Source organism: Anopheles arabiensis, chromosome 3 (genome assembly GCF_016920715.1).
Source record: "Anopheles arabiensis isolate DONGOLA chromosome 3, AaraD3, whole genome shotgun sequence".
Taxonomy (NCBI): domain Eukaryota; kingdom Metazoa; phylum Arthropoda; class Insecta; order Diptera; family Culicidae; genus Anopheles; species Anopheles arabiensis.
In genome coordinates, this window is record NC_053518.1 from 30,961,359 (window position 1) to 30,975,538 (window position 14,180).

General features: G+C 43.2%; 1 protein-coding gene, 1 long non-coding RNA gene and 4 other non-coding genes across 6 annotated transcripts; 4 read left to right on the forward strand and 2 right to left on the reverse strand.

Annotated features, from left to right (window-relative positions):
* Positions 1-298: 298 nt before the first annotated feature.
* LOC120904256 lies at positions 299-3,390 on the forward strand. Its single transcript, XR_005739729.1, has 2 exons — positions 299-752; positions 1,595-3,390. It is a non-coding gene; the product is annotated as an uncharacterized LOC120904256 (long non-coding RNA).
* On the forward strand, positions 796-867 carry Trnac-gca. The gene has a single exon. It is a non-coding gene; the product is annotated as a tRNA-Cys (tRNA).
* On the reverse strand, positions 997-1,068 carry Trnaq-uug. Its single transcript has one exon. It is a non-coding gene; the product is annotated as a tRNA-Gln (tRNA).
* Positions 2,747-2,818, forward strand: Trnaq-uug. Its single transcript has one exon. It is a non-coding gene; the product is annotated as a tRNA-Gln (tRNA).
* Trnac-gca lies at positions 2,946-3,017 on the reverse strand. Its single transcript has one exon. It is a non-coding gene; the product is annotated as a tRNA-Cys (tRNA).
* Positions 3,391-6,794: 3,404 nt separating the features above from the next.
* On the forward strand, positions 6,795-14,180 carry LOC120903906 (brain-specific homeobox protein). The gene is made up of 5 exons (XM_040313577.1): positions 6,795-8,534; positions 9,922-10,211; positions 10,372-10,537; positions 10,660-10,793; positions 13,102-14,180. The coding sequence occupies exons 1-5, from the start codon at positions 7,939-7,941 to the stop codon at positions 13,827-13,829; spliced, it is 1,914 nt and encodes a 637-aa protein (XP_040169511.1). The 5' UTR covers positions 6,795-7,938; the 3' UTR covers positions 13,830-14,180.

Below are 14,180 nucleotides of genomic sequence, written 5' to 3' on the forward strand. Positions count from 1 at the left end.
TTCTAGCAATAAAAGTAGAAGCAATGTGTTCTATCTCTCCTATACAATTTCCCCGACCATGATACCTCGTATGATTTAGAAAAACGTGCTTTTTACAGCATACGTATTGTCTAATGTTAACAGCTAGCAGGTCTAGAACGAGTTAAAGACATGAATCCTCTGCATTTTGCCTAACGGAGTCTCTCTCATTTAATTATAACGAACATACATACACACTTTCTTTTTTTTACTTCCGAACCATTGCACTAATGAGATGTATTAGTTTTCAGCACATTCATTGGGGTAAACTCAAATTCTACAATTTGAAAAACAGCGCTCAACCTACGCTAGGGGACAAATTTCGATCCGCACAATGATCAAAGATTCCAAGAACTGCGATCTATCACGCACGGGCCCGCGCGGGCTAAAGTGTGTGCGCATCAAAGAATAATGGAATAAAAGAATTTTCCAAGTAAAAGTTGGACAGAACGAAACGGGAAGCAAACAAGAGTAAAGAGATGAAATTGTCGCAGAACATTCAGTCAGTCCTTCGCGAGAGCCTCAAGCGAGAGGTCGTATTGGGAGTACAGTGGCAAGATAGGTTCAAAATTAATAATAAGAATTAGTAATACGCACAAAGTTGGATGTGTCGATTAGAAACACATCTTTTGTTTGCGATTGCGATTAAAATTGATGAGCCAAGCAGATAAAGAATGAATATTAGGCAAAACAGCAAAGTAGCCGTATTGTGTATAGAAATGGTGTAAAATGAGGTATTGTGTTTGTGTTGGCATGTAAATAGCTTATGTAAGTGTAGGGGGTATAGCTCAGTGGTAGAGCATTCGACTGCAGATCGAGAGGTCCCCGGTTCAAACCCGGGTGCCCCCTCGCGTGAAGCTTTCTTTTTGTTGTTTGTTGCTGCCATTTTACAGCAAACTTTTAAAAAGCTCGAACCACATTGTGGGGTGTTTGTGATATTTGATTAGGTAGTAGCTTTGAGTGGAAGTGCGAAAAAAGAGGTTCCACCGAGATTTGAACTCGGATCGCAGGATTCAAAGTCCTGAGTGCTAACCGTTACACCATGGAACCGTTCGCCCCTGTGCTTTCTAACATACGGTTTTAAACCGCATGAAACCTTACAACAGTTTTGTAAAAGCTCTTATGAATGACAGTGTACCATACATTTAATTCGTTTAGGTAGATGGCCACGATACCCACGATAAAAATGTTTTATTGAATGGTCTTGCATATTCTGTAACTATTACAATTCTACTACATCGAGTCATCTCCATTGACGCCAATAAATATGCTATATGTTGAATCTAAGTGCAAAAAAAAACAGTTCGAGCTCATTTTTGAGTAATATTCAAATTTAACGCATATCTGTTTAGGTTTTGTTTATATTTAAATATGGAGTTAATCGAAACATGGATAAGTGAATCAAATGAGCCGTTACACCGTCATGCGATCCTGTACGACGACAAAATCTCATGTGATGAGGCGATGACACCACTCTCACCCAATAGTTTAGAATCTGTATAATGTGTCTAGTTTAAGAAACCGTTTGTGTGAAGACTTTCATTGATCAAATCAAATCTCTCATCATGTTTTACAGATTTTACACCTACAAGATCTTGTCCCGATTACTGTTCTGCAGAATGGCGTCCGCTACCAAGCTGGGTTTGTTTGTTGAAGTCAAATCCACCAAATCTCACAGAAGTGCCTGGAGTGCCAGATTCTTACGCACAACCTGTTCATTGATTTAAAGATAACCTACGACACCATCGATCAGGAATAAGCTATGGAGCATCATGCAGCGAAATCATTTTGCTGGGAAGTTGATTCGGCAGTTACCGGCCGTCATGAATAAGGTGCAGTACAAAGTGAGAGTATCGAACATACGGTCAGGGTCGTTATAAATGCGTAGGGATTTGAGCAAAGATGGTAGACTATCCTGTAATTTCTTTAACATCGCCTTGGAAGGTGCCATACGAAACGACATCCTTGGCAAAATCGTCCATCAAGTTCTACAATTTATTGGCTTGGCGAAAGGGTTCGGGTACATCGATACCATCAGCAAGGCGACGGCGAAGGTGTATGAAGCGTACATCTGACTCAAACGGGAAGCAGCAAGATTTGGACTGAGAATCAATGCGATGAAGACGAAGTACCTGCTTGCTGGAGGCTCGGATCGTGATAGGGCCCAACTGGGAAGTAGCGCAGTAATTGACTGTGACATCTTCGAAGTGGTAGAAGTGTTCTGCTGTCTTGGAACGTTCGTTACATAGGATAAGGATATCAGCATCGAAATCCGTAGAGTCATAGTGCAGCGTAGTTGTGTATACTATGGGCTTGACTATCTACTGAGATCCAGAAGACATCGAGACCGCACGAAATGAGAGATATATCGCACATTGATTTGCCCGCATCTTTCAGACCGTTGCTGGTCTGTGTATTCGAGCATGGAGTATGGAGGCGAAGGATTAACCACGAGCTTGCTGAACTGTAACACAAACGTTGGCTGATTGTGGTGAAGCAAAGCGTACCGGTGATTTGGTACTTACATCGATGGAAAGGTAAAGCCGGGGACTGAGAATCCTGATGAATTATTATTTACCAGAACACGTTCGCAATACTCTTTCTGCTGACTGAATTAATATCCGTCGCTGGTTTTCCAGTAAAGCTTTCCGCTGCTAACTGTTCGTGCTTGTGCATTCCCCGTATCCGAAAATGACCAGTAGGCATTTGGGCAGCCCTCGGCGTCAACGGTTCCATGGTGTAACGGTTAGCACTCAGGACTTTGAATCCTGCGATCCGAGTTCAAATCTCGGTGGAACCTCTTTTTTCGCACTTTCGATTCAAAGTTTCTACCAAATAAAAGTTCACACCCTCCTCCACAATGTGGTGTGAGCTTTTTAAAAATCTGCTGTAAAAAAGCAGCAACAACAAAAAGAAGGCTTCACGCGAGGGGGCACCCGGGTTTGAACCGGGGACCTCTCGATCTGCAGTCGAATGCTCTACCACTGAGCTATACCCCCACTTGAGAGAGGGTGTGTTAGATGCCTATAAAAACACGCACACGCCTACATGTGCCAGAGCGGTACGACCAAGCTTTCAGCTGCGACAGCAAGTCGGGCAATGTGTAGCATTAATATGTCAGAAAACAAGCATAGGGCTACTACTCTACTTTTTTATATTATTGGCATTGTTCTGTCTATGCAAAACACTAACAGAACCATGATGAATTACTTTGAATGTTTAAAATCCAGTTGGTTTCCATGTGCTCCGTGGTTCACAGCACTATATGTACACCGGGGAAAAAAGTAGGAGGAGCTTACGCTGTTGCATTGGAAACGAAATAAAATACAATCGCAATATGGATGAAAAGAATTTTCCAGGATAGATGAAAAATAGACCATTTATTTTTGAATATTATTTAATTTTAAGCTGATATGCTTCTTCCTAGATTGACCATGTTTTTAAATATTACTCTGAAAGATTGATGGATCCATCAGGAGTCCCTGAATGGTTCGATTGAAACGAAAGTGCATTCAAAACGCATTCCTAGTTGCAGCTTGGAGTAAATTCACTTTTATCCGTCTTGCTGCATAGTGTAACGCCCAGGCAGGGGCTTCAAATACAGAATATGCACAACTTAATAGTAAAATACCATTATATATACCTTCCCCTTAGTCAAATGGACAAAGTAACAGGGCGCAGAATCCAGTTTTCTGGACCCTTTTCTACTTGCTCCAGTTACCTACCTCTTCTGGACTGTGTGACATCGTACATAAGGTGCATTTTCACGTTTGGTGTGGGTTTAATGTGAAAATGAAACATTACGGTTTTCAGCGTGCCTCGTTTTTGTGCCATTAGCCGTAATGTGGCAGAAGAACGGTGTGGGGAGAACCTTAGTGTATGGGTGTGAGCGCTGGAAGCTGGCGTGGAAAGTGGAGATAGGAATGAATGGTGCTTATTGGATGGTTATGGGGCAGTTTTTTCTTCTTCTGCTCGCTATTATTATGGTTACCGCTCACAACATTCAATCACGGTGCGAGCTTTTCATCATCAAAGCAACATGGAACGGGGGAAAGGACATTGGAGATGAAGGCCAACGGTCTGGAAGTTAGTAAATGAAAACATATCCTGAACAACATCCGAAGGAGGAGGGGGTGGACTGTAGTGGAATGGATTTGCCAGGAACTGATGAGGAGCTGTAGAAAAGTGCCCCTTTGATAAACAGGTGATTTACAGCCATCAGGGAGAATGTCACACGGCTTAATTGATTGTGGCGAAACATGCAGATGAAGTAATTTGTTTAAAGTTACAGTAAAACTAAGTTATATGCATATTAATTTTGCAGAAGTGCTATTTAATAGATATTTAGTTGCGTGAAACAGTTTTAAATTGACATTGAATCAATCCGTCAAACAGGAAAAGTATTTATTGTGGAATTTACCGGGAAAATACCTCAAAAATGTGTGTTTCGGTGTGTCTGTGGAAGCAGAATGCCATCAAGCTAGGAAGTCGGGGGTTTATATTTCATCAGCAACATACAATAAATTTCTGAACTGCTAATTGGTACATAATTATGGCGTGCATTATGCGAGCTCAGTGCGGTCTCTCCACGGTGGACCGCATGGGGTACGGCATTTAAATGATGAAATATTTCAGAGTTGCATTTGCTGGTGCTGTGCTCCCATTACCCAACTACAACTCACTTTTGACGACCAGACCAACGAGAACATTTGATACAACCCCCCTGCTCGACGCTTCAACCAGGCCTGCATTCATGTGACCGCTTAGTGCCTCCAGTTATGAGTCAGTGCTTTAATTAAAAAGCCTTTCGATTTGGAAAGAAATCATATAAAAATATTGTACTAAATAAAACACTTTTTCTTTTATCTAGCTTTTCTAAGCCAAATACTGTGTTACCCATCACTAGGGTAAAGTTGGCAAAAATTCGGAATTGAATCCGATCCGACTTAGCAAATTTCAGAACAGACTCCGGACGGTTAGGTCGCCAGCATTATCTGGATCCGTTTTGGAATCGTCCGGAGTCGGAGTCATCCGGAGTAATTCGAAGTCATCTGCAGTCGTCCGGAGTTGTCCTGTGTCGAATTCATCCAGAGTTGACTCAGAAAGAAAGGCCTGTTTAAGTTGTACACGTACAACGCCACAGAGGAAATCAAACCACCGAATGAAATGCTTCTGGCCGACTCAGGATGACTCTCACTCCAAATATCTCCGAATCATTCAGGCTCAGGACGACTCCGGATGACTCCATTCGACTACGAAAGATTCCGGATGACTTCGGATTACTCCAGACGACTTCGAATGTCTTCGAATGACTCCGGATGACTCCAACTCAGGATAACTCTGGAAGACTCCGACTCCAGGCGATTGAAAAAGTGTTATTTATAGGAAGTAGGAAAGTATGTAATAAATCAACTCATTATTTATTATTTTTAAAGTATTCGACAAGAGTATTTGGTTTAGAAAAGGCACTGATAAACAGTTGCTGATAACTGGTTCAAATTCATTTACAGGGTTTCGAATCATATAAGGGAATAGTTCAATCACTTAGGGCAGGGGTCTCCAAACTACGGCCCGCGGGCCGCATGCGGCCCTCGAGAGCCTATAATGCGGCCCGCGGTGATGTTGCAAAGGATAATGTAAATATCATATTAGTTTCACAATTTTTATCAAATTTTTAATTTTTACTAAACCAAGCCAAAAATCAAGTTACTAAAAAAGAAAAATGCAGAATATTCATTAAGTATTTTCATATAAAAACAGGATTTAAACGTTCTCATCACCAAAAGTAACGTTAAAATGGCCCGCAACATCGTTATTTACGAAGCAATGCGGCCCGCGAATTGAAAAGTTTGGAGACCCCTGACTTAGGGGAATGTTGCAAATCGGTAGAGGAATATTGCATGCAAGCTGTGGATGTTTGCAATCACTTAGGGGAGTTTTGCAATCGATTAGGGGAATGTTGCAAGCGTACTGTGGAGCTGTCATCAGACTGTGGGTGCCGGTGTAAAAAGCTACGAATTGATACCGATGATGTTTTTTTAAAACCATCGTTTGGAGTTGTTTTCGTGTGGGATTCTGCTGTACGCATGATAAACTAAATAAATCCTGCTGCGGAGTCATAATTAAACATGATAAGTTAGTAAGATTGACGAAAATATTTTAAGGTATTTACAGCGGCACCCACAGTCTGATGACAGCTCCACAGTACGCTTGCAACATTCCCCTAATCGATTGCAAAACTCCCCTTAGTGATTGCAAACATCCACAGCTTGCTTGCAACATTCCCCTAAGTGGTTGAACTATTCCCTTATATGATTCGAAACCCTGTAATACTCACACCCAAAACGTTAATAATCAATCAACTTTTAATAAACACGATTTTTGTTCTTAACCACCACACGTGCCAAAAGTGCATCCAAAACCTGCCCATAAGCGGGCTTTTCATCAAGTCATTAAAAATCATCGCCCTTCATTAGCGTTACCAGCAGCAACAACACGGGTGAAGTCAGCCCATTTTCCTTCCCACACACACTCACCGTACCCAAGGCAAGCGCGATTTTCGCAGCAAGCTGTGCGCGTGTAAAATGTTTTAAACCACCACACCAGTGTCCTCCTGCCGGGCGTGCTCCCACCATTATTTCGCGGTGGTTAATTATAATGATATGTAATTAATTCCGTTACACAATATTTAGCCCCATTTCTCTGCCCTTATTTCGGGTGGGGGGGGGGGGGTGGAATGCGTAAAATACCACAACCACAGGAGAGGATGGTAATCGGGATGACAGTAATCTATGGGCAAACTGTGCCAATAAACCCACCCATCCAATGCTCCCTGTGCGCACTGGTGCACTCACACTGCTCTATTTGCACCATAAATGCATCATCATTGTGGTTATAGTAACCTGGAAAGGGGTGGGGGGGGGGAGACCAAACATTCCATCAGCGTTGCAGTAAGTAGGCCGTGCTCCATCATTCCCCGTTGCACAAATGGGTAAACTTTACACCGCGCACACCAACAAACAGAACGGAGCGACCAGGACGACCCCGCTAATTGGGCAACAGTGGGCAACGTTGTAAGAGCCACCAGAGATCGTTATTTTGTTGCAGGTGTGCCAGGAAGGGCAGTAGAGCCTCCCCCAAACTCCAAACCCCAAGCAACAACAGTTCGGCATCCATAGCTAGCTAATGCGTTTGCCTACTTGCCGCCATTTTGTCGCCAAGTGGGTCTACTATGTACACTCACAACGGAGCTGTCGTCATCGGGCATCATCGATAGCTTTGGTAGGAAAGAAGCAGCGAGGAGAGAGATGACGCCGCCGTAAATGGGAATGATAAAACATAATTTTGCCACAATTTAGCAGACAATTTGTTCGTCAAGCGATCAAGGGAGGGAAAACCAGAAGGGGAATTGTGTTCGGAGCAAGAGGAGAGATTTGAGTGAGGTTCATTAGCGAAAGCATGTAAAATGGAAGGGAAGGTGCTTTTTCGCCCATCAAAGCAGCCAATGTTCCTCCTATTCAGAGCTAGCTGTGAGAACGAGAGAGAGAGAGGGAGAAGAGATTGAGAGAGAGTGAGAGAGCGCATTTAAGGATCGTCAATCACAGCTTCTGGGGAAGGGGATGATGATTCGCCTAAGGATTCGCTTCCCTCCGCCCGGTTGCGCTGTATATAATGGGTTCTTCCGGTACATGCCCGTGTGCGAGGAGGGACTGCCAGGACAAACAACGACTCCTCATTCAACCGTCAGTCGTCGGAGTGCAACGGTAGCAAAAGGATGCAAAGCGCGCAAAGCACATCAATCCAGCACGGGGTGACGGATTGACAAGGTTGTTCGTTCAGTGTGTGGGTTCGTAAGTGGGGGAAACAGTGTTGAAGTGTGAAGTTGTGAGCATCAATTTTCCGAATTTCCACTCACTTCAAATGTGCACAACCGACCACCGTGGCATGGCATCGTCCGTCCAGGCACATCTGGCACGTGCGGGCGGCTACGGCACGAAGGATCAACTGCCGGCGGCAATCGGTGCGCGCTGCAAATCGCCCTCCGCTACGGCCATTGCCGTCAAGACACCGTTCTCGATCGAGGACATACTGTTCCAGAACGATGGTGCCGGTGGTGGTGTTGCTAGTGTAGGACATCCGAACAGTCCGTCCCGGGAGCGTTTGGGAGGAGGCTCGGTGCGAACGGTTCCATCATCACCCGGCGCTGGTGATCAGCGTTCTGTCGAATCGGACGGTGACGAATCGGAACTGGACGATACTTTGGCCGAGGTGGTGCTGCCCAGTGGTGCTACGAGCGGTCACGAGCGCAGCAAGAGCTCTAGTGAGTTTAGTGAAGTGGGGGACAGTGCGCAGCGTGGTGGAAATCAAAGTCAGAGTGGTGGAAATAGTATCAAAGCAAGCGGTGACGTTGTTAGTGGTGCTGTGCGTGGAAAAACAGGCGGACCGGATGGGAATGGATTGGTTCGGAACGATGAGGAGCAGCAGTATCGGAAGGCGACGGTGTTACATTCGGAAAGGTGAGGAATAGATTAAAAACTTACAAAATAAGAAAGTGATAAAATTTGAAAACTTGTTCCTGCTGGGAGTTGTGTTGTAAACAGTTGATAAAGAGAAGAAAAGGCATTTTCGCTCAGTTTTATGGCACAACAAGTCAAAAGTCAAGATTAATGATTTGTCATCTCCCAACAACTAATTTAGCACGATTCTGTGAAAAGAATCCCAAACAAAGTTCATAGGAATACAGTGTCAGTATATAAAAAATACGAGAAAGAAAAGACACAATAGATAAAATGATATTGCAGGAAAATACAAAGAGAGCAAAACAATAAGGAATTTCATTGTAAAGTGCACAGCACAGCTTCAGTAATTGATCTGGCAACGTCGTCTAAATAAGTTCAATTGGAGAATTCAGTTTTGAACAATGAAATACATTTAATATAAATTTGGCTTCTCCTAAACAAGAAAAGAGCAAAATAAAACAAAATATTAATCCGCTCTTGATCGAGTGCGCATTATCGAAAGGCACTTTGTTGTGTTTTATAAACTTCTTATTTTTGTCTCATGAGTTAATTATTACATGACATACATTTTCTTGTTATACTAAAAAGCTTGTAATTTATAAAAAAATAGAAAGTTATTTATCTTTTTCAACATATTTCAGTACTTTTCACCGAACGCTGTTTCATCTCATGAATTTGTTGTCAAAAGAGCGGATTACCGAGCGAGAACTGTACTTTAGCATCAAGTTTCAAGCAACTAGCTCGTCTAGCCATATTAATCTACAAAATTAAACAAAATTGATTGTTTCCTTTGACCGGTCTCGTAGTACAATCATAAACTCGAACGACCTAACAACATCATGCGCGTCATGGGTTCTAGCCTGGAATGGAGCATACGTGTAGGGGACTGATTTATTCTATTATGAGTAATCAATAAGTCACAGAAAGTCAGTCTATAGCCCTACTAGAATAGAAGAGTGGTTTTTAGGCAGGTCTTGAACTACAACGGTTGCTGTACCAAAGAAGATTGTTTACTTAGGAAAAGAACGAAATCAGAATTGAATGAAAGAATGGACAACAACAGAAAGAATGAAAAAGAATGTAATGAGAATGAATTAATAGCTTATTGTAAAGTTTTTATGGAATTATAGTTAAGCTATCATTTGAATATTTCATTAAGTGGATGATATTTTTGTTTGGGAATGCTAGTATTTGGCATCTTTTTTATAATTTTAATAACTTTGATAAGCCACTAATGGGCAGCTAGATGGTATTGCTTGATTTTGAAATGATTGATTATTTACAACAAAAATACAAATACAAAAACAAAAGTCATATGTATGCATTTAATTTCCCTTTAAATTTTCCTCCAGCTAATGTGTAACCCTTCTTTGCCTTTCCACAGATTTGCCAGCAAACTAAACTTGGACCCAAGCACCCCACAGCAGTCATCGCCTGGGACCGTACCACCACCCAGAATCCAGCATCCACCACCACCGCCACCTGCCGCACCGCCAGCCCCTCCAGTGAGCAGTTCCGGCGGTCCCGTTCAGTTCACCAGCGGACCGTCGGCCGGCGTCATGTACACCACCAACCCGTACAGCGACCCGGGCTATCTGCAGATGGCACTTGGCGCCTATCTTGCCCCATCGGCCACTGGCTACAAAACGGTCGATCCGTACTTTCTTTCGCAAGGTATGTGCGAGAGAGTGATTTGTTTTTCCCAATAATTAAATTTCCTCGTCAGCCTCGAAAAAGTTCCTCTCCGTAACATATGTTTGGACATGATGATGATGGAGACACTGCTCTCTAACGGTGCACTGTTGTTTGTTGGGGGGTTTGTTTTTGGGAACAGGAATATTTGCCAGCTCACCACTCTTTCCCGGTGCCGGCTGTCCCGACATTGCCCTCGGACTGGGAATGGGCATGAGTGCGCTGCGCCACTGCCGACGTCGGAAAGCTCGCACCGTGTTCAGCGATCCGCAGCTTACGGGGCTGGAGAAGCGTTTCGAAGCACAACGGTAAGGAGGCCGGAGGACATAATGAAATAAACGGACAAACTTTGTCCATGTGGTTGGTGATTTGAAACATATTTCATATTAATTTTTGGTGTGTGTTTTGTTCTCTTTTATCGTAATGATAGCTACTTATCGACACCCGAACGTGTCGAACTGGCCTCGGCACTGGGGCTAAGCGAGACGCAGGTGAAAACCTGGTTCCAGAACCGTCGCATGAAGCACAAGAAGCAGCTACGGCGACGTGAGGTCAACGCTGCCGGTAAGTGACAACAACGAGAACACCCATCACCATCGTAGTGTAACTTCTAATCAAGTTAAATGGGTTGAAAAGTGTGGCAGAGTAATTTGGAACAATGGTCTGCATTCGAATCACCCGCCACTGAAAGCTGAAGAAAAACAGCTTGAAGCAATTTGCCTTTTTTTTTTGGAAAAATAGGACAACTTTCTTTGTCTAATAAAAGTAGGCATAGACATCTTTGGTAGGAGGGTTGACGCATAGTAACGCACTTTGCTCAAGAAGAAGAAGTAGGATACTCAGCCTACTGCGTGCAGCAGAAAAGGGTACATGGCAATCAAACTCAATTACCGGCAAGAAACCCGTCTTGGCAGATGTCGTCTCCTTGTCCAAAAGACGAAGAAGGCGACAACAGAGCGGCCATATTGAGACTTGGTCAGGAATGCTTTTCATGATGGCGACTGTTAACTATTGGTTATTGGCTAAGGGTTCGAGCTTCTTAAAGGTTCGTGTGTGTTTTTGTGTGCGTGTGATGTTATTTTTCCTAGCAGAAGAGGGTTTTGAAAAACCTTTTAAGAAGTTTTGAGTGTCTAGAAACGTAAAGACGTTGCAGACGTCCATCTTGTCCAAATTAAGGATCGCTAGTAGGAATAGGGACTCCTTGCCTCTCTCTCTCTCTCTTCGTTCTTCCGTTATATCTTCATTTTTAGTCGTGGAGTGGATAGAATTCCGTTGTTGATGAAAATTCCTGCAGCAAGACAGAGCCGTTTAGTTTGTGGAAAACTGGACGGACAGTTCTTCTGCTCTCCCCCAAAGTCACAATGGAGCGTTTGTGGAGGATATGAGCAGGGCGTAGACTGGAGAGTACTTGAATTTGACTCGAGTTCAAGTCACGAACAATGGGTTCCCCACCATTTTCCACCACGGTGTGGACGGTGTGACTCTTTCATGTCGAGAGCTATTGTGCGCGTGTGTGTGGAATGGGATGAATGGTGTGTTATTTCGAAGCTGCGCTGAATATAACAATGCGCTGGTATGCAATATAGTGGTCACGCTAGAATAAGGAGAAGTGTATGAGCGCTGTATAGTGCGCGGATCGAAAGGAAATTCCTGACATGCTCGTTGCCCTCAGAATTGGAAGCTTCACAGTGAAGTCGACTTCGTGGAGGGTAGTCGCTTTTGTAGAAGCTTTGATTGAAGGCACCGTAAAGGTGAAGATTATGTTTAGAGGTTTTATGGGGCTTTTCTCTCGAAACATGCTCTAAAATATTACGTTTTAAGAACCAAACAATTTGCAGATTAATTTTCCCAATATATAGACATAGTTTTCTATCAAGTTAAACCGTTTTTCGCGTCAATTTCCTATAAAAACAGCATTGTTCAACGTTTGCGAGATGTTTTTCAACAGCTGTCATATACATATGGCAACTGTGTTGTTGCAAATCATCTCTTGAAGTGTTGAATTAGTGCTTTTAATGTTGGAATAATAGTATAATGAATTGTTATAATAATTTTCTAATGGAATTATGTAAAATACCATTGTAAATAAAGGTTCGATTACAGGGTTTTCCAAGTCCGTTTCGAATTTAAACATTGTTATTCACCGCATCCAAGATGTTTTTCAACGGCTGTCAAATAGTTTATTTGTTTCAAAATGAAATTTCAGTTTCAACATATGATTTTCAACACATCACAAAGAACTGTCAAACTCAATCCAGCTTGAGACGTGTTGAAAATCATGCTGAAGAAATTCTAATTATTCAAGTGGATTAACTTCTTGCATGCGGTGAAAAACAATGTTTACATTCGAAACTCACTTGGAAAAACCTGTATTTTTTGTAATACATGGAAATTCCTACATCCACTTTCTAAAGTTGAACTGCACATTTTCTTCACAAGGTGTGTTGGTAAAAAACTGTCAATTGTTATGTCAACTCCATCAGAATAATTAAATCTTTTTACTTACGAAGTCTCTCCGTCAGATTATTTTCGCCGTTTCGTCAGTCGTTTGAAATTGATCTTTGAGGTTTGTGAAATTCATAATGACGAAATTAAATGTTCTTGTAACTATGGAAATACACCGTACGCCTTGTCCGTGACCTCTATTTGTTGCTTCAGACGACAAACAAGATGATTTTGTGCAGATTGCATATGTTTAGGCGCTAGCTCACTTAAACGATTTCTGGCGCTAACTTGATTGATTGTATAATTAGTTCCATACAACCACAGGTTCACTTGAATTCACTTGAAAATCATTTTTGATTTCAACGAAGTTTGATTGTAATTCCTCCATGTCGCTAATTATAATTAACTCCCCACCCCTCTCACACAGATAACAACGGTTCGAGCGGCACCGGAGCGACTGCAGGGGGAAGCAGCACCAACTCATCCACATCATCTTCTTCCTCCTCCTCCCTGTCCTCCACCTCAAGCCGGCTTCACGGACCGCCAGCAGCGCCCTCGTCCGGCTCGGCCGGTTCCACCGCGTCGTCTTCCTCGTCCGGGTCGTCGGGACCACCACCGGCAGAGCGGAGTAGCTTCACCTCCTACAGCAATGGCAAGGGCACAACCGGTCTATCCCACGGCGGTGCCAAACCACCACCAAGCTCCACGTCTTCCTCGGGCTCCTCGTCCTCGGCGAGTGGTGTGCTGAAGCCGTTACCCAGCGCCAGTAGCGGCTCGATGCACTCCTCCTTTAGCTTAGTGAAACGGTCAGCAGCAGCGGCGGCGGCGGCCGCAGCAGCTGCGGCAGCAGCAGTCGCCCTAGGACCGGGTGGAAATGGTTCGCTTCATCATCCCTTCCATCCCAACCATCCTTCACATCCCCATCATCCACATCATCTTCATCATCAGCAGCAGCAACATCAAGGTGGCCATCATCATCTATTGGCCGCACATCATCTGACACAGCTCGGAGGGCAACCTCCGTCCGGCGGCAACCACCACAACCACCACCACCACCGTACGCCACCGTCAAGTGACGATGAGCTAGTGAATGACAGTGATTCTGACTGCAGTGATGTGGACATTGTAGGGGACGATCAGGGTTATCTGACGTAAGGACTAAAAAATGACTACAAACAGGTGCAAAAAGGGCAAACAAAAACCAATGGACGGTTGTGTGTTTTTAAATGCAATGTGAAGCGTTTTGTTTAAGAAGATTTGAATGGGTTCTAGAAAGTGAGTTTAGAAAAGCTAGATATTCTTTCAATTGGCAATAAAAATACAGAAAAAGGGCAAACAATCGTAAAAGAAAGAACAAACCATTGGAAAACGTTTAATTTACAGACACAGCATAGGAGAAATACAAAAGAAACAAAAGAGAAAATGAACTTTTAAGTGTAAACCCCAATTTCTAGTCGAAAAGTGTGCAAAAACCCAAGAGGAGAAAAACTTCAATAAAATAAATGA